Below are 19,681 nucleotides of genomic sequence, written 5' to 3' on the forward strand. Positions count from 1 at the left end.
GTTAGAAATGCTTTCCGTAGATGATGATCATTCAAAAAAAAAAGAAGAAGAAAAAGAGAATTTGTGCAACAAATGTTAATTATTTTGCTGTCTTGATTACAATAAGCTAACAGGCCAATCAAAGTGAGACCAGTTCGAAAATTACGGTGGGACAAACTAGCTATCCATATATGCATTAATACACTGAATCCTGCACACATTAGTAATTGGGCATGAACTTACCCCCACTTGGCACGGAGTGTGTGTGCGTGGGAAGTCGGGACCGCCTTTGGTAAGGCCCACTTTATTTATTCACCAATCTTAACAGAGAAATATAATTGGGGCTTTTGTTATTAATTATATTTAATTTGAAGGACAAATCAGTCATTACGTCTGAGTAGTCACGGTTCGTATAGAGCACGAAGGGAGAACCCCGGGGAGATTACGGCGAAACAGGAGTGGACACGACTGCACGTGTGGTGCGCGAGCCGAGACGAGTCACTCTGCCTCCGTCTACTGCCGGTCTCCCACTCCCTCCATCACTATTCCCCTTCCCAAAACAAAAGTAAAAGAAAACCTTTTTAATATATATATATATATATATATATATTTTTTTTTTTTTATTTATTTAAAAACATATTTCTCCGAGGGTATTTTCCAAGACAGACACAGAGCAGAGCAGAAGAGAGCAGACAGACGCAGGAGAGAGGGGCCCAATCTCACCCCCTCTCACCTTTTATTAAATTACAGTCCTCTTAACTTATTTCTACTTAATTCCTTCAGAAAGAAAAATAGAAAAACATTAAAATAAAAACTCCCCCTCTCTCTCTCCTTCAGAAAGAAAAATTAAAAAAAAAAAAACATTTAAAAAAACTCCTCTCTCTCTTCCTCCCCACCCTGTCTTTCTGTATCTCACTGCTAGATCTCAGTGTCTGTGCCCCTGGTTCGCATCCATTTTTCCCCCAGATCTCTTATGGATTCATTCATTTGAATTCTTAGTTATTTTCCTTTATTTCTTTTCCTATCTTGTATTTTTCTCTTTCTTCCCAACAAAAAGTTGGGAGCTTTCTTCTTACTTGTGATCTGGGTCATAGAGATTTGCTTTCTTTGCCTGATGATTTCACCTTTTCCCCTGAGCCCAGTGAAGAGGATTGTGGTAGGGGGAGGAGATTATAAGTCCATGATGCTGCTGACAATGATGGCTCCCATTCTTTTGACTGGAGCAACAACCACCTCCACCAGCACCACCACCACATCTCCAAAAGCAGAGCTTTCCTCCTTCTTCTTCTCCTCCTACTCCTCCTAGTCCTCTCAGTCTCCCACCTTTTCCATCCCCCCTGCTAAAAAATTAACACTTGGGGTCTCGTTTATAAGATGCCGCAGTACCAGCAGCCCCCTTCTTGGAGGCTCGAGGGAGGTGGGCAAGTCCTAGATCTGGAAACGGCCGTCAAAGATGGCATCTTGGGCGGCGGCGGAGGAGTACTCGGCCTCTCCGGCGGCGTCGGCGGTACCACCACCGAGAAGCTTGACCTAAGGAAGATGATAGAGGAGCTGGACTCTAAGGTGGAGGAGGTGCCCACCGTGTTCATCTGCCCCATTTCCCTTGAGCCGATGGTGGATCCCGTCACCCTCTGCACAGGGCAAACCTACGAGCGCTCTAATATCCTCAAATGGTTCTCCATGGGTCATCTCACCTGTCCCACCACCATGCAAGAGCTCTGGGACGATGCCGTTACCCCCAACCGCACCCTCCACCAATTGATCCATACCTGGTTCTCCCAGCGCTACCTCCGCTTCAAGAAGCGCTCCGAGGACGTCAATGGCCGCGCCGCCGACCTCGTTGCTGCCCTCCGCAACAAGGTCAAGGGCCAAACCCGAGTACAAACCCTTAAGGAGCTCCAATCTCTCGTTATCTCCAACATCTCCGTTAAGAAGACCGTCGCCGACAATGGCGGGATTGCCCTCCTCTCCTCCCTCTTGGGTCCATTCACTTCTCACGCCGTCGGCTCCGAGGCGGTCGCCATTCTCGTCAACCTCTCGCTCGACTCCGAATCCAAAACCAACCTGATGCAGCCAGCGAAGATCTCCCTCGTAGTCGACCTGCTCAACGAAGGAACCGTCGAGACCAAGATCAACTGTACTCGTTTCATCGAGATGCTGATGGAGGAGAAGGGCTTCCGATCAGAGATCGTATCAAGTTTGAGTCTTTTCGTCGGATTGTTGAGGCTTGTCAAAGATCGGAGAAATCCAAGTGGGATTTTGCCCGGACTCGGATTGCTCAAGACGATTTGCTCGCACAAGCAAGTCCAGAGCTTGGTGGTGAGTGTTGGTGCGGTGCCACAGCTGGTGGAGCAATTACCCAATTTAAGTCCTGATTGCTTGGAATTGGCATTGCGGATCTTAGACGAGCTCTCGTCGATCCCGGAAGGGAGGTTGGCTTTGAAGGATTGCCCGGAGACCATCCCCAATGCGGTGAGGCTACTGATGAGGGTATCCGAGGCCTGTACACAGTATGCGCTGTCGATCTTGTGGGCGGTGTGTAAGCTTGCGCCCGAGGAATGCGCGTCAATGGCGGTGGAGGCTGGCTTGGCTGCAAAACTGCTGCTTGTTATACAGAGTGGATGTAGCCCGGAGGTAAAGCAGCGGTCCGCAGAATTGCTGAAGCTTTGTAGTCTCAATTACACCGCTACGCTTTTCATTTCCAAGTGCAAGCTCACGAGGACGATCCAATGACGATAAGATTACAAACAGCTTGCTTAAATTCGATTGGAATTGGGATTTGAATGAACAGAGAATGTAGAGGAATCTCCATTCGAGTTGGACAAGAATTTGGTTGCTTGTGCAAGCAAGGGGTGGGGGGGAGGGGGTATATAAGATTTGTTTCTCCTCTGTATAAATATGAATACTTTGTCTATCTCTGTTCTATTGATTCTTCCTACAAGAAGAAGCATCAAAATGTAGATGATTGGCGGCGAGCATTGTGGATTTGGAATCCCACTGTCCGAGATTCAGGAGTTTTCCTCCTCTCAATAAGCCAAGTCAATGAGATTGGTGTATTGGATAGCCAGTTTTGGTTTCTCTGTAAGAATTCGAGCTCTTCCTGTGATTAATTGAGAATGTGGGTCTCTGTTTGAGCTTGCGCATCTCTTTTCTTGATGTAATTTATGAACTGCGAGACAACTCTACACCCGTCTGCTACCGGCAAACGAGTCATTGCCAGAAATCAAAACCTCATTCGATTTTCTGGGTCTTTCTGTAGTTCAAATGTTCTCGTTCATATTCCATTGGATGGGCTATATCTTATAATTTCCTTGAGAGAATGTAATTTGATGATTGGCCCATGTTGTCTTTTCTATTTGTAGATGTAGATATTTCACTGCTGCAACGCCCTCCAGATTTCCAAATCCAGTTAACAATCGTAGAAAGCAGCATCCAGACATGGAGATTTATCAATTATGCAATAGGTTCTTATTTTTGGTTCCAAGGTGTCTAGAAACCGTAAAAGTGTTTAGGCTTCTGGCCCTACTTTATTATGTGGGTTGCAAAGTAGTGGTCTAACTGCAGCTGAGAGCTAATCACCTAATACTTTCTTACTACTTTTGGGGAAGTGATGACCATTGACTGGGTGCAGTCAATTTTGCCCAAAAAGAAAGGAAATCTATATATATATATATATATATATATATATATATAATTGCTTTAGAAAGATCTATTGACAAGACCTCTCCATGACACACCACCACTCCTCCCTTCAGCCTCCTCTTGCTTTGCTCTTTGTACACAAAAACCCATTTGCTGTACTTTTCAAATTTAATTAGTAATTCCTTTTGATCACACTCTGCTTCAAAATATACGTTCTGTCACAGTGTTCATGTGGACAATGAGAAGAATTCTTGGGAGATTATTAATTTAATTTCTTGGTGTATGAGTTAATCTTTCAGAAGCTTGTCAAGACTCAAGAGTGGGTTGTGGAGCTTGAGTGCTCTGAGGAGCATTGTAATCTGCTCTGCACTCAACCAACAAGCCACATAGCTTCTGACATATTCAAGCACTGCCCCTGCGCACTTGAATCATTGATCTCTTAGTGCACCACTACACTAATATTACAGGGTGGAGCACTTGTTTCAGTGGTTGGTATAGCATGTGCGTTTGTTAGTCAAAGCCACTGCCCTTATATCAGTGACGACGGGATTCTGAAAATAAATAAATGGACACTTGCTGAAGGAAATCCTAAGATCGATGTCAAGAATGTGGCTCCTAGAATCATGGAAGTTGAGATGAAGTTTTTTGCTTGGTGGTTGTCATTTTGAGAAGGAAAAATTAAATATATATATATATATATATATAACTCCATATATGGAGTTGGAATGCAAGTCGTTTTAATTGTTTTCTCATGGCAGTCAAGTTTGGATTTCATACATAGGGGCAGTAACAAAAGCTGCGAGTGTCACCATGGCACCTTTTTGGCCCCCACGCAGTAGACAATGCCAGACTCTTTGCAGTGAGATGGTGGTGCGATACTAGGGTTCTATTGGATACAAACAAAGTTGCCAGCTAAGCTTGGAGCTGAAAGTCTCATCAATCTAGAGAAAGTTAGTGGAGTTTTTATTCCTAGATGAACTAAGATCCAAGATCTGTGTACCCACAAAGAAAGGTTCTCTCTATGCTTCTTCTCACCTGGTTTGTGTACACGTTTCGTCCACAACCCAAAGAGTGCATCAGGTTTAGGGTTATAAAGCATGGGCTGGATCAAGTGGGCTATGGGATGGCCCAGTTCCTAGTTCTTACAGTAAATATTAATGCCAAGGTGGCTCGTTTTATGCTGCAAATGGTACAATCTGATATCGAGGAGTATGGATATATACAGTAATGAATATCTACTGAGCATTTAATTTGCCTCAAGCTTGTAACGTTACATTGATGAGATGACAGTCTCATTATATTCAGGTTACGGATGGGCTTGGGATGACAAAAGTGCAAGTAATGTTGTTTTTAATAAATAAATTGTGATTTAGTGAAGGAGTTGAATAAGAAAACTCCATAATAATACTGATTTATCCAACCAAATTGTTAGGCTATTTGGCTCCCAGAAGCAGCTGCACCAAACTCTTCAATTGTTAGCTTAGGTGATGATGCTTTCGTTGGTCCACTACGTCGGTCCCACTTTACATTTTATCAAAGATTTTCTTGAAATTTTAGGTACAAACTCCAAAAATTATAGCAAGGAGACAATCTTAAAAGCCCCATCTGGTTGTTCTAAGTTATTTTCTTTTCTCGATTTAAGTTAATACATATTACTATAAATTTATAATCAAATATTCAAATTATCCGACACATAAACTCAACTATAATTCTTCTCTTAATTTAACTAAAAGTATCTTAAAAATCTCCTCTCATTTCTCATATAACTCAATTATCTGATTTCACAAATTAAAATTTTCTACTTAATTTCTCACCTATTTTTATCTCTCCAATCACCGATCCATCTTATTTCTTATTCAAAAATACTTATTAATATGTATTGCATACCAGCAAAAAATAAAATTATTTTAATTTAAAATTTACATATCAAATGAAAAAAATATTTGTGTTAGTTTCTACTTATTATTTATATTCTTACCTCAATTTTATGTCACATCAAGATTTACTATTATATAATTTATTCTAATTTACAGCCAAATATTAAATTATCACATTCTAAATTAGAGAAGCAATTTTAGGAGTAAAAATTATAACATCTAATTTAGAATTTTATTTTCTTTAGTCAAAAATTAAACATGGCCAAAAAATAATAATAGTAAATAAAGTGACGATATAGTTATCATTGAATGTAAAACAAAGTTGCAGCTGCTATGTTGCTGTGATAGCAATATCTAGTATCCAGATTACCACTGCATCCCGATTATTTAAGTCTTATTAGTTTATAGAAGAGATTATAAATTCATGAATATTCACATTGCTATTTATCGGTTTTCCGCTGAAGTAGTAGTGTATGTTGTATGATTTAGAATTTTTGTTTTTTTTTTAAAGGACCGTCTAATTGTTGAATCTAAATATCGAAGAGAATATTACCTTTTTTTAAAAATTTAATTTATGATTAATCTAAAGACTAAAAAAGATTATTCAGTATTTAAAATATATATGAGAATTCCGTGATGTATGGTGTGTGTCATTCTGATGAAAATACGTACAACCATATGATTGATTAGGTTTGGTTCACGTCTGCATAAAAGTGTTTTCCACAGCAAACCATCTTTATTAGTACACATCATCACTCTGTGCAATTCATAGACTACTAATTAGTTTTCCTTTGTCGTCCTTTGGACAAATTGGAGCGAGCCAATCTACATAAGAAAGCTTGGCCCGAAGAAGGCTTAGGTCTAGAAGGAACAAGAGAGAGGTCGAGTGCCTCTTTGACCTGTGAAGAGCTCCCTAAAGGCTACAGGCCATGGCTATTTTTAATTGGAACCCTCCCCCTTTCCTACTACTTTATCAATTACCAAATATTTGTGAGTATATTACGTTAATATGTACATAGTTAATTGATTGATAAAAGGTGAAATTCAATCAATAAATTGAGTCTTTTATTTTTAAAAATAAAAGCAAAAATGCTTTTGGTAGTTTTATAACCTGAATATTACAAAATCGATTTTTACTTTATTTTTATTTTTTTTTCTTTCCTCTATTTTTTTCAGCGCCTCTGTCAGTGTTTAGAAAGTAGTTTCTAGATACAGCTATTTTTCATATATAGAAGAAGAAAAGGCGATCAAAGAAGCCAATAAGAGGACAACTTATGATACATATGAAATACGTCAAACTAACCTCATGGTAAGCGGTAACGCCCCCTCGTCTTGATCCAGCGTGCCACGTGCGTGTTTCGGATGCAGTCGCCAATGATGACATCAGCAAGTCCCAAATCCCAAACTCAGCCGACCACCTACATAGTACATAAATTACCAGCATCGATCTAAGACTTCAGATTGGTTAAAAATGGAATTCAGAGCTGGTCATCATCCTCAACTACAAATCCACGAGCACCGAACAAACTCAACTCCACTGCCACTGCCACCGCCGCCCCCACCACCACCGTCACTACCGCGGCGTCGGAAAATGAAAGCCGTCCCCAAAACCACCCCGGCGAAGGCGCCGTACTGGAGGAGGCCTGAGCGGCCGATGCCAAGGTTTTTCCGGGTGCACCCCGACGACTTCCGCAGAGTCGTTCATCAGCTCACCGGTGCACCGACCAGAGACACAGCCCCGCAACCGCTCACATGCATTCTGCCACCACGGCCGCCGCCAATTGAGATATTCCCTCACAGCATGCCGCCTCCGCCGCCACCGCCACCGGCATTGGTGATGAATGGTAATGCTCTGCTATACGCCGGAGGTGGTCCGGTTAACTATCAAGGCCAGGGAGCTATGCTGAATAGTTGTTCGACTGGTGACGGTGGAGCTGCACGTATGGTTGCGCCTTCGCTGGACGCAGCTGATTACTTCGCTTGGTGTGCTGCACCTATACTGAGCCCAGGAACAATGGCTGCGATGGAGCATGGATTTAATATTTCTTAGCATCTCTTCTGAGAGCATTGTAGGCTTTCAGATATATATGGCACCCATTGTGTGCTTTAGTATTTATGAGGTGCTTAATTATAATGATATATACTTTTTATTAGATAATTATAATGATATATGAACTTAATATATACGTACGTACTTCATTCTCTTGTGCTTGTAGTACGTACGTAGCTTGGGTTTGGTTATTTTGCTTAGGAATACAGGGCAAGCTATACTTATATTGATAAAGTATGATACGTCAGCAGATGCGCGCATACATATATATATATATATATATACACACACTAGTATGTATGTATGTCGCAAAAATATAGTACGTACGCAGCAGCTGATGGTAAAATAAACAAGCAGATAGATTGCTCTGGAGGAGATTTATTTAATTTGGAGTAATTGTAGTCAACTTATCACCGTTTCACAGAGATTAGGGTTTTTTTCTTTAGCATTTGTTAGTAACAGCGATCATTTACTCTTCCAACAATATATGATTCGTCCGTCCGGTTGAGGAGTATTTGCGGGTGTTAGAAGACGTGATGCTGGTAATTTCGTTACAGGTTATAGAGCCAAAACGACCCATTTAATTGGCATGAAGTGAAACTGCGTATTATTAATTATTATTATTCACTCAAATACGTACTTATAACCCGTCTATATACACGTGCGAGCTACACTAGAGCTGAGCTGGCCTTAAGAAAAAGAATCATGAAAGCCTAAACGAAAAGATTAATAAAAGAAAATTTTCTATCTTTTTAATCTGCAAGAGGAGAAAGAGAGAAGGAGAGACCGCCAGTTTCCAAGAAGCTAGCGTATCATGGCATGGCGTAAGTGAAGACCAGTTGCTGCTGATGTTGGACGCATAGCGCGTCCGTCACTCCTGACGACTGACGAGCTTCCAACGTTCTGTCAGCATGGGCTGGGCTCTGCTATATTAATCTAAATTCGAGGGCCTACTTCAAACATATTTGGGCCTATCAATTCTGGGTTGGGTTCCTGTCCACGAGCCTTGTTTCTGGTGGCCTCTGCTATATTAATCTCTGATATTGCAGTATACTGGGAAAAAGAAAAGAGTTTCTTAATCATTACTAAATTAGAGGTTAAAGGGATGCAATTTTTTTAACGACGAATCCTTTCTGATATAATTAGAGGTTATGTGATTTTTAAGAGTATAAATTAATATTCTTAACCTTGTTTAAAGTGAAAGAAGAAACGAACAATGTTGTCTTATCTTGAAAAAGAGTCCATCATTAATCCACTAATAGCCCCTTGTAATAAAGACAACCCGTAGCAAGTAAAGTAGTATTAGCCGATCAAACAAAACCAAAAGCCAAACCACCTTTTTTTTTTTCTCCCCCATCTTCTTCCAAGTTCGCTCGCGCATCTCCATCGAGGATTCGACCCAACCCACCGACGATGTCATGGCTGGCGAGGTCCATCGCGAACTCTCTCCTCCCACCCGACGACGCGGATGAAGAAGACGACCGAAGCCCTAACAGTCCGCCTGCGAGATCCCACGAATATTCAGAGATTTTGCGAACTGGCGGCGAGGAAGAGACGCCCACGGATCCGGATTCCCCGACCCGAGGCGTTAAGGAAGACCTCTCCGAGCTTAAGAAAACCTTGACCCGCCAGTTTTGGGGAGTCGCCTCCTTCTTAGCCCCTCCCCCCACACAAACCGCCACCTCTTCCTCCGCCCCCGACGACACGTCCTCGCCATACGATCGCAGAGAAGATGCGGAGGCGTCCGATTCGCCAGCGACCGGGGGGATACGGAGCGATTTCGCTGAGATCGGGGGGAAGTTTAGGACCGGAATCTCGAAGCTATCCAGCCATAAAGCGGTTTCGGAGATCTCCAAGATCGCCTCCACTTTTCTCCCATTTGGTTCTGAGGAGGAGGAGGAGGAGGAGGAGGAGGAGGCGGGGGAGGAGCAAATCGATCGGAAGACTCCCGGCTACAACGACGGTGCGATTGGTGTGACGGATGAGGTGCTGACTTTTGCGAGGAACATCTCGATGCATCCGGAGACGTGGTTGGATTTCCCGTTGCTTCCCGATGAGGAAGATTCTGACGGTTTGTCTTCATCTAATATTTCTTTTAGTACTATTAAAGCTTAACTGATCTAAACACCTTCTTTTGTGTGATTTTATTAAAATTTGACGCCTTGAATTGCAATTTGAAGTCTCATATGTCAACCAATTGATAGAATAATATGTTCTTCATATATAAACACTTCTCAAATTGATGAATCAGAATATATGCAGTGGCATTATATGTGCAGTAGCTATGTTGAGAAGGCTATGTTTCTAGGGTGGGTATGGGAAAATGACCATACTGTTATCTGGAATCGTGTGTATTGTTTTCACATCTGTGCCTGATTTTTCAGTCACTTTCTAAGAATGACAAGACTTAGAGTAATATGAAAAATAAAGTATTCGGATGTCAAACGAAAAGGCGAAGAAAGTGTAATTGTTTACTTTTCGACAAAGACTAAGGCACATTATTATGATCCTCAAATGAGTCAGCACTTTGTATTCATATGTAAGCTATTCTTTGATATATTTTGTTATGCTTAGTCAGAGACGAATGATTTAAGGAACATCTAACCCTTCATCAATTTTGAAGTTACTTCACAAATTCCTAAATCCTAATTTTGTGCTTTATTTCATTCCTGATTTTCTTTATGTCATAGTATGGTGACATGTTTAAGGCCTGCACTGATATTAGCCTTTTCTAAAATTTCTATCATATGCCTGTATATATGTTGGGAGCATGTTTGCTTTCTTGAGCAAGAACAAAACCTTCATTTTGTTAATGCTATTTGGAGTGGAGATTACAGTTTTTTTTTCTGGAACTTCTGCTAACTTCAACTTTTAATAAAATGCTGCTCAGATTTTGACATGTCTGATGCCCAACAAGAGCACGCACTAGCTGTTGAGCGCCTTGCACCTAGATTAGCAGCTTTAAGGATTGAGCTTTGCCCAAGTCATATGAGCGAAGGGTGCTTTTGGAAAATTTACTTTGTGCTTCTGCATCCTAGATTGAATAAGCAAGATGCTGAACTTCTTTCAACCCCTCAGGTAACATTTTTGAGTCCCATCATGATCTGCTTTCCATTTTTGCACCTTTCATGTATATTATTTTTGTGTAGAATCTATAGATATTAGGCCATTTTGCATGAAATTATGTGTCAACTTGTTATCCTAATAGGAACAAACTATAAATAATTAAGTCCTACCTAGTATGCTTGTAGTCATCCGGCATCATGATGGTGGAAAGCAGGGTGATCTCATGGATCTGGTGGCTAGTGGCTCTCATGATGCTATTCAGTTACAGTTCAGGATCTTGACCCCTGAGTTTTTGTCAAATTTACTGGCACTTATGTGGCTTCACTTCCTGTCTTCAGCAAGTGAAATTTAAGAACCTAAAACATATTTGCCAGTTGATTCTGCCTGCCATGGTGGTGTTGATTTTTCGTAAATCTACCTGCTTAATATTTCTTAGGTAACTAATTGCTTTCATCCTTGATTATATTCATTTGCAACCAGATGGTTCCTTACACCATTTTCCATCTACATTGTAATGTTAGTTGTTGGTACATCTGCATGCTTTATATTGCTGGGGTAATTTGCTTTGGTTTTTGATTATATGCATATGCAACACAAGTTACTTTTTATACCATTTTCTATTCAAGTTATTATGTATGTTTTCATCATGATTAACTGTCTTCTTTAAACAGAAGACCTTAAATTTACTTCTCATTTCTTACCGTATTTCACAAAAGTCCCTTATATTAGTATTGCTGAAATTTTTTGTATTGTATTTGTTGTCCCTGAGTGTAATGGTTATGGCTGAACTTGGTAAAAGTACATGTTCTTTATTACTATTTTTATCTTACTTAATCCCATAAAATAATTTATTGTCCACAAGATTTTGGAGCATAAACTAGAAAAAGTTAAGAGGACACTAAATAGGAGGTGCAAGAGTTGACCCTCTTAATCTAAAGGAGTAAACCAACTACAGCTACTGTTTAGTGATTTAAGGAGAAGGATGGGAAGTCAATAGTGATATTGTATAGCATTGGCCCTGTTAATTGAAAGGAGACACATGCAAGGAAAAATCTGGTAAACCCATTACAGCTACTGGTTAGTGATAGAAGTTTCTGTCTTTGTTAGTGGAAGGAGAAGTCTCTTCTATTCCATATAATCTTTGGGAACATGCCTAAAGAAGAACAAGTTCACTTGCTAAATCAAGTCTTCCTTGAATACAAGGGTATGGTGCCCATACATTTTCTTCCACTACTATGTCATTGATTTCTTAGGAGTGCGATTCTTGTTTTTGCCCGTCCTTATGGTTGGATCAATATTCTTTCTGGCTGAAGATACGTCTATAGCAACATCAATAGAGATATTAGGCCCAAAAGATAATAGAATGTCATAAGGCCTAAGAGGGCTGACTTTCATGTTGAGAGTTGGTAGTTTTTAGTTTTGTTAACGGGATGGCATATCCTTACGGATCATCTTTCCCCGGCAATTGTGTTCACTTTCCAAATACTTTTAGGTATGATGTGCATAGAGTAATTTCTCTTTTCCTTTGTCAATTGTAACAATTCGATGATTAAATGTGGCATTTTCTGAAATTATTAAGAGGGACATCATTTAGTAAAATACCTCCATGCAGATTGTGGAGGCAAGGGAAATGCTGCAGAGATTGCAGAATAGGAGGAAGTTGGACACACAGGGAGCTACTGTAGATTTGTCCTACAGGAAAGCAGATGATATTGTTGCTCCATCAGAAAAGCAGGGGACAGCATCGAAAGATATCTATGATACTTCGCCATCTAAGTCACAGGAAGTCCTGACTACTATCCCTATAACTGATTTTGAGACTGAAAAGCACCCAGTCCTAGCAACTGAGAGTCAAATAGTTGACAAGGCTGTCATTGAAGAAGAGCTACTAGTGCAGCCTAGCAAGGATCCTGGTCATGCATGGGGAATTAATGTTGAGAAGTTTGATGAGGATGGGGATGACTGGCTGGAAGAGGAGACGTGTGGCCCAGGAAGTACCGCTATTCATATAGGAGATGAGGAGGACGTATCTTTTAGTGACCTGGAGGAAGATGATGATAAGAAATGATGTCCCAAGGAGCTCCAAAATCGTGTCTATGCAAACAAACAATTCAACAACTTGTGGCCCCCGCACCAAAATGGCTGCAGTTATTTAGACAACCCGGAATCAAGTGATCGAGCTTTTCTAGTTCTGTTCTATATTTGATGATGCAAACTGTTTATGCCTTGGATTCTCTTTCTCTTCTTTTCGTTCCTGTACATAAATGTTGCTTTTGTGATTCCGTTCTAGACTTTTCAAAGTTCAATTTATCTGTTTAACTTTATTCTGTGGCAGTTTACTTGAGTTGGGGTTACGAATTGTTCAATATATAAATCTTATGATAACTGTGATTTAGTGGTCCGATGCGTTGATAGCATTCTTTTATAGAGAATTTTCTTTTTGTAGATTTGATTAATCAAGTAATTGCAGCTCCTGGGTGCTGGGTGGCCCAATATAAATAGCAGATATAGTCAATTCCACCGGCTCAGGTTGATCCATTTCTCCAAACCGAAAAAACATCGATTTACAAACTATAAATTTAATACTTCTATCAGATCCAGCAGCATCTGATAGAGAACTCGAATGAAATTTAAAACAAAAGGAAAGAAAAAAATGATTGGCATACGGAAACTTAGGAAGGGAGGCAGATCTTTCCTGGGCGATCGGCAGCCTTGAGGTTCCGAGCGATAAGTTGTCGAGCCCTGGCGCTGCTCATCTCCACATTGGTGCTTGCGCTCTTCTCCATTCTTGCGTAGCTCTCACTCTTCTTACTACTATTCTTCTTATTCTTCTTCCGCAGTGATCCTATTACCTTCGCTTTTATCGTCCCCACCACGCTCCCCAACTGATCACTCCCCATCAACGCCATCACTTCACCTATCTCTCTTTTGTCTTTCTTTCGCCCTTTTCTATTTCTCTTTCCAGGGTCGGGAAGATATTATTCCCTTTCTAGCTAGTAAGATTATGCATTATCAAAGACTTCGGCCAGTTGGGGGGTTGGCTTCTTATCATCCTTCGAGATCCGAATGATTTGGAACTATCCAACTTCCTTTTCGTTGACTGCGAGCTAGGCCAAGTCTGCTTCTATATGGGCCTAGGTTTTAGCCCAACTTGCCCCAGGGTAATGTTTTTTCTTTATTTATTTTTATAATTCAACTACTTAGCCCCCACTACTTCGTCCGATCGTTTCCCATTTCCAAGTCTATTTGGTCAATGCTATTTTTTAAAAAAAATTTAAGAGAAATGCTAGGAAATGCAGTGGTAATGCTTGGGATACTACGACTATCTTTCCCATTAGTCGTCTACTCACTCCGATTCCAATTACTGATTTATTACAACTTTAATTATTCTTCTCAACCATCAGTTCGCACGACTCGAGCTGTATCCGTAAATAAAGATCGAATCCCGCATACAATTTCCTACGCGGCTACGCCACTGTCTTCATCGGACTTCAAGGTCCAAAATGTAGTCGCTTTTTGTGCGAGCTTCGTGTCGGATAATCTTTTCCGCCCAACGGTATTTCCATTTCGCGGTTCGAGATGTCTTCTTCGCTTTAAATACGTCTGTTGCATCCTTCCCCTTACCTAGGGTTTCCGACCCCGCCAATTCCCGAAACCCTAGGTCCCAATTCCCATACAAAAGTCTCTCTCTCTCTCTCTCTCTCTCTCTCTCTCATGGAGGCAGTTGTCGATCTACCGCGACGGCGCCGGAGATGGCTCCTCCTCGCCGCAGCCGCCGGCATCTCCGGTTACGGCGCCTATAGACTCTACCATCTCCCTTCTGTTGTCCGGAGACGCAAGAAGCTCGTGCGGCTATTCCATGCCCTAATTGCCCTCGTCAACGCCGTCTCCTCCTCTGCCGAAGCCGTCGCGCTTGTTTCTTCCGACTTGAATCGCTTCCTTCGCTCCGACTCTGACGAAATCCCCTCCAGTTTGGTCCAAATCTCCAAGATCTCGAGGTCGGAGGAGTTCTTGAGCTCCGTCTCGAGCGTTTCCCAAGCTCTGACCAAGGGAATTGTTCGAGGTCTGGTGTCCGTCTCCGATTCCCAGTCGGATCGAGTTCTTGATAAGCTCTTCTCACCTGCCGGATCCGGATTCGTCTCTGTCGTCGTTGGAAGCTTCGCCAAGAACCTGGTGATGGCGTTCGACTCCGAGATCGATCGGACGGCTGGCTTTCCACGATGGCTTGATTTGATGTGTAGTGAGAAGGGGAAGGAGGTCGTTGGTCATTCCGTCCAGGTGTTTGTGAGCACGGCCGTGGCGGTGTACCTTGAGAGGACGATATCGATCAACGCCTGTGATGAGATCCTCTCGGGTATCACCAACCCTGCGCATGAGGCGAAGGTGAAGGACCTCTTGGTCTCGGTCTGTAATGGGGCCGTGGAGACTCTCGTAAAGACATCTCATCAGGTGATGACTACTCCGAATCTGGGTTCGCCTGTCCCCGACCTAGAAATTGTGCGGCGAGAAGTCAGTAGTAGGTCGAATTCCTCGTTGGCAATTCTGAGTAACAGGAGGTTGGTGCTCGATGTAACGGGAAGAGTTACATCCGAGATGGTGAAATCTTTTCTTGATTTCCTGCTGTGGAAGCTTTCGAGTGGTGCAAAGAGAAGCATCGGTGTTGCTCGTGATGAAGTAGTGGAGAAGGGTTTGGAAGCAGTGAGGTATCTCAGCGCCAAATCCATGGCAATTTTCACGATATGTCTTGCCCTGTGCATGCATGTGTCAATTGGGACAAGACTTCTGTTTCCAGTTTAGATGTGATCTTCTGAACTGTAAGCTCTTGTATTGTTATGAAAGGTGTAACAATTATTGCTCTTATTGCTTTGGAAGAGACTACGATTCTTCAATTTTAAATGGCCAAATGGAAGGAAAATCACATCCAAAGGGTTATATAGTGTTCATATATACACACACTTTACTGGCATAATTTGTCTTGCAGCCTGAAACTGATATCTTTCTTGTAAAGTGCCTTCTTTGGGTTATTTACGAAAGGAAGCTTGAAATATTGCATGCGGGAACAATGATATATTTCTATAAACTGATGTCGCTCGAGGAGAATAGACCTAGAGTATAAGTACTGCACAAAAAAATTCATTCCGTAATAATCGATCTTTTCGAAGAATTTTGTTTCTGCTCTGTTCTCTAGCGGTTAGTGATACTATCTGCATGTTAATTTTAGTTATCTTTTTTGCTGCATTTGAAACAGCAGAACATGATACTCGGCTTCATGGTTCCAGTTGATTCTGTAATCAGATGTGTGAATTTTCTGTACATCAAGCAACACATAGAATTGCATTTTTTTGTTGAGCTTTTAGTTATTTTAGCTGCACCACTTTGTATGCCCTATGTCAACTAGGGATCTTTCATGCCATAAAAATTCATTGACTACTGGCCATGAAAAATCTAAAGAGTAATCTTCTTTGTTTATTGATTGACCTTTCGTAATTTACAAGTATCATGATTGCTTCGCCTCCAATTCCTAAATGCAGCCGCAGAGCTAATATCTCAATGTCTCTTTATCTCCGCGTCTACGATTTTATGCCATTCCTATTTTTATCTATTGTACCTGATCTGGATGTCACCTTTCCTGATGGCTTCCTGACTAGCTCTTTTCCACTGCCAAACTTTGGCTCTCCCTCTTTTGCAGTTGTGAAGCCATCGGGTAGCATTAACAGAAGCATGGCTTAACATGTATGGAGATGAAGGCTTAAGCTCAAGCTCAAGAACTTTCCATATTATGGAATCATTTGAGAATGCTGTAAGTAGTGAGAAATTTCACTAGTTTGCAACCTTAAACTGTGCTTTGACCTTAAGCCCAACTTTTATTATTGATGCACTATTTTTTGTAAAACCAAATTTATAGGGTACTCAATATCAGAAAATACCGGAGCAAATAAAAATGAGTATGGTTATAGCTTGTAAGATTAGTTGTCCAACGATTTTACACTAATACACTCCAATCCTAAGTGCCGGAAAATGTAGGACATGAAGAGTAATAGTACCCTTAATTTCTTTAGGTAATACATGGTCATATATGAATGTATTAGTAGTTCTTACATGCCTAATGATAAGTTTGGTCTTGAAAGTAGATTGTGATGTTTTTTTACTTTATCCATTGGTCTCAGGGACAGGTGCATATCAATTTTATGGCCTTCTTTCTCGAGCAGTATTTGTAATAAAAATTTCTCTCTTATCCCTTTGAAATTGGTCGTTCATCAATTAGTTAAATTCTGTGTTCTTAACTCTTATTTCTTAACAGGTCTTCTTATCCCTACTTATGAAGATGATCTCATAATTTGACTGTAGGAACTTTAGATGACCTGGAACTACTTGAAGTACTTTTAGTGAAGATTCCAAATGGTGGAATATCACCCCTGCTTTCTTGTCAAGCAGATTAAAATGTGTATAGATTTGTATATCCATCATGAGTCAGTATCGAATTTCAATATTGTTATCAAGATGTAGATATGGGGTTTAATTGGTTGTCAAAATAGAAATTCTAATAATTCTGTATTTTAAAACATTGAAGATTTCAATGAATTATCGTCCAACATACATCTCCAGTATCTTCTTTGGATTACCGACTTCCGTCCACTCTTAGACTCGTTGCTTGAACTGAACCTTGTTACCTACCGTACGTGATAATATTTCTCATCTATTTCCTTAAAAAATGTCAGGTTCTTTAGAATGCCAAGTATTACTTCACCAGTCTTTGTTTTCTTAATATATTTCTGTCTCCTTTTTAGTTTATGATGATCTTGTCTTCATTGTACACTAGTAAAGGCCGTCTTTATTTGATAGGTGAAGTTTTGGTATATGGCAGAATCAAGAACTTATATTTGATATGCAAATTGGATCCAGAATCTTGTTGATCATTCTTACATGGACATGACATCAGCAACTGACTCACCTCTAGCTTCAGCTAGAAAATAGCAACAAGTGTACTGGGGTCCGTTTTCTTTCTTTCTTTCTTTCACTATAAATGAATCCCTATAGAATGTCTCCATTCCAATGTGAACTTTATTGTGTGGAAGCTAGACTTCTCTCCATCCTTGGTTGTCTACTATGTGGATCAAAATTTTCCTCTCTCCTATTATGCTTATCTTCCTGAAGTTAAACGTGGAGGGCTGGTGGGACCTAAGCCCCAAAGGTCCATAATTATCTGGGTTTGACATGAAAGCCACTGCAATCTCTCAGTGGTTGGAAAAGCTAGTAAGGGCCATGGAAATATGCCAGTAAGGTTCCTAAGCTTAGAAAACAGAGAAGGGGTGTATCAGATAGCTGACAAAAATCGATGAAAATTGATCACTATTCCTTTAAGATATAATTTTAAAAACTAATGTAAACTGAATTGCGTCTGAAGTAAACAAATGCGTTTTATCATTATTTGCAGGAATTCTGATAGTTCGAAGAGCCTCAATGATACAGCAGTCAGAGCTCAGACGAGGACCCGTCACTCCAAATGGATTTGGATATCTCCTAATGGGCTTTTATCCTGCCATTGGATGCATCAGTGCTTACTTTTCACTAGTGGCTTTGTGGACACCACTCTGTATCTGGCAATGGTGGAGTAGAGATTCCTGAAGAAAGAAGTAGTCGTGCTTTTTGCGCAGCAAAAAAGGTCAAAGTCCTGCGAGGCTGGGGTGATCATGAGATACTATTGCATGATCGAGTTAGAACTCCTAGTTTCTAAAGTTGAAAATGTGAATGTGATTAGTTTGACTAGCATTGTGTTCTAAGTGAGTGATGGAATTTTTGAAGTATATCTGATACAAATAAACGCAACCAATTCACTTCCATGCCTTCCTTTTCTCATGAATCCTATAGATATAGATCTAATTATCGAGTAACTACAAAAAATTGTCTTCTTAGATACAGATTTGAACTGGTTACCAGTAATATATATTGCCATTCTGATGTAGATAAATGAGAGCACCAACTGATCACCATTGAGTAGATATAAAAGGACGTACGTATATTGATGCGAAAGTGTGAAGAGTGAAGACTACTTAAAGCTCTATGAGTAGGATAAAGATTAGTTTCAATAGACATGTATTATAGTCTTGTATCTTCGTGGGATCTATGTTTGTATCAATTTTTGTGCTGTATCACATATATTTTGGATTTTTTTTACACACCATTGCTCCATAATTAACCCATGTTCTCTATTTTTTTTTCTTCAGAAAACCATGTCTCTTCCTTTGTTCACAGACAAGAAAGAGAAGATAATTAATCCCAGAGCTTCGACAGATTGGAGAACTTTATTCATGTAATAAAAGTCAACTGTTCATTAAAAGAAGCAAGATAGTTCCTGTGTGAATGTTTGAAAAATAAGACGGTCTTCTGAAACTCTGAATATTAAGCTTAAAAGCTTAGACTATGCTCTTCACCAAATTGTAACCGAGTTGCAACATCATCAAACAAATCGAACAGAATTACGTATCTGATAAGACTTAGTACCCTGAGTCGTTCAAAGGATCTCTTTCCTTAGTTATTCTCTCAAATGAAATCTTTGAAAGCATGGGGAGTACAAGATAAGAGAAGTAACAGGAAGGACTGGGATTTGAAAGCATGCAATCACAAAAGCTCCAAAATGTCTCTCACGCTCTCGCTCACTAGAGTCATGCTCACACTCTCGCTTACTAGAGTCATGCAAAACCTACTCAACACTCTACTGTATGTCATCATAAGGATAGACACATGAAATAAGCACACCAGTTGGTTTTTTAGTTATGCTTCTCTTGGGTGTAGATGTAGTCTGTGTGAGCCACCAGTGTCCTCCTCATCAAGCACTCCTCTTGGCCCTCTCCATTGCATCTTTCATCCATTTCCTCAGAGTTGGCCTCCACAACTCCCTGTTAGCCGGAAAAAAAGGAGAATACACAATAATTGGTTAATAAAAGTTAGACGTTCCATTTTTTATGCAGCCTTTTCCTCATCCATTTTGACCAAAAATGGATTGAGAACAACGTACCTCTAAGCCTTCTACCTGTCCATTAATCTTTGGATCTGCTGGCCCTGCCCT

At 40.6% G+C, this 19,681-nt stretch overlaps 3 protein-coding genes across 5 annotated transcripts; all 3 read left to right on the forward strand.

Annotated features, from left to right (window-relative positions):
* Nucleotides 1-668: 668 nt before the first annotated feature.
* Nucleotides 669-3,122, forward strand: LOC140787800 (U-box domain-containing protein 30-like). Its single transcript, XM_073136903.1, has one exon. The coding sequence runs from the start codon at nucleotides 1,354-1,356 to the stop codon at nucleotides 2,710-2,712; it is 1,359 nt and encodes a 452-aa protein (XP_072993004.1). The 5' UTR covers nucleotides 669-1,353; the 3' UTR covers nucleotides 2,713-3,122.
* A 5,647-nt stretch (nucleotides 3,123-8,769) lies between these two features.
* On the forward strand, nucleotides 8,770-12,999 carry LOC140785952 (uncharacterized). Its single transcript, XM_073134095.1, has 3 exons — nucleotides 8,770-9,619; nucleotides 10,439-10,626; nucleotides 12,227-12,999. Exons 1-3 carry the CDS (start codon nucleotides 8,962-8,964, stop codon nucleotides 12,680-12,682), a joined length of 1,302 nt encoding a protein of 433 aa, XP_072990196.1. The 5' UTR covers nucleotides 8,770-8,961; the 3' UTR covers nucleotides 12,683-12,999.
* Nucleotides 13,000-14,079: 1,080 nt separating this feature from the next.
* On the forward strand, nucleotides 14,080-18,453 carry LOC140785953 (protein PHLOEM PROTEIN 2-LIKE A10-like). 3 transcript variants are annotated; one of them, XM_073134097.1, is made up of 4 exons: nucleotides 14,080-15,428; nucleotides 16,304-16,414; nucleotides 17,458-17,605; nucleotides 18,050-18,453. In XM_073134097.1, exon 1 carries the CDS (start codon nucleotides 14,329-14,331, stop codon nucleotides 15,409-15,411), a length of 1,083 nt encoding a protein of 360 aa, XP_072990198.1. In that variant the 5' UTR covers nucleotides 14,080-14,328; the 3' UTR covers nucleotides 15,412-15,428; nucleotides 16,304-16,414; nucleotides 17,458-17,605; nucleotides 18,050-18,453. The 3 variants fall into 3 exon arrangements, with proteins under 3 accessions (XP_072990198.1, XP_072990197.1, XP_072990199.1); XM_073134096.1 differs by lacking the exon at nucleotides 17,458-17,605; XM_073134098.1 differs by lacking the exons at nucleotides 17,458-17,605; nucleotides 18,050-18,453 and adding an exon at nucleotides 16,782-16,928.
* Nucleotides 18,454-19,681: the final 1,228 nt, after the last annotated feature.

Source organism: Typha latifolia, chromosome 4 (assembly GCF_019914945.1).
Source record: "Typha latifolia isolate L0001 chromosome 4, TyphaL0001v2, whole genome shotgun sequence".
Lineage (NCBI taxonomy): Eukaryota > Viridiplantae > Streptophyta > Magnoliopsida > Poales > Typhaceae > Typha > Typha latifolia.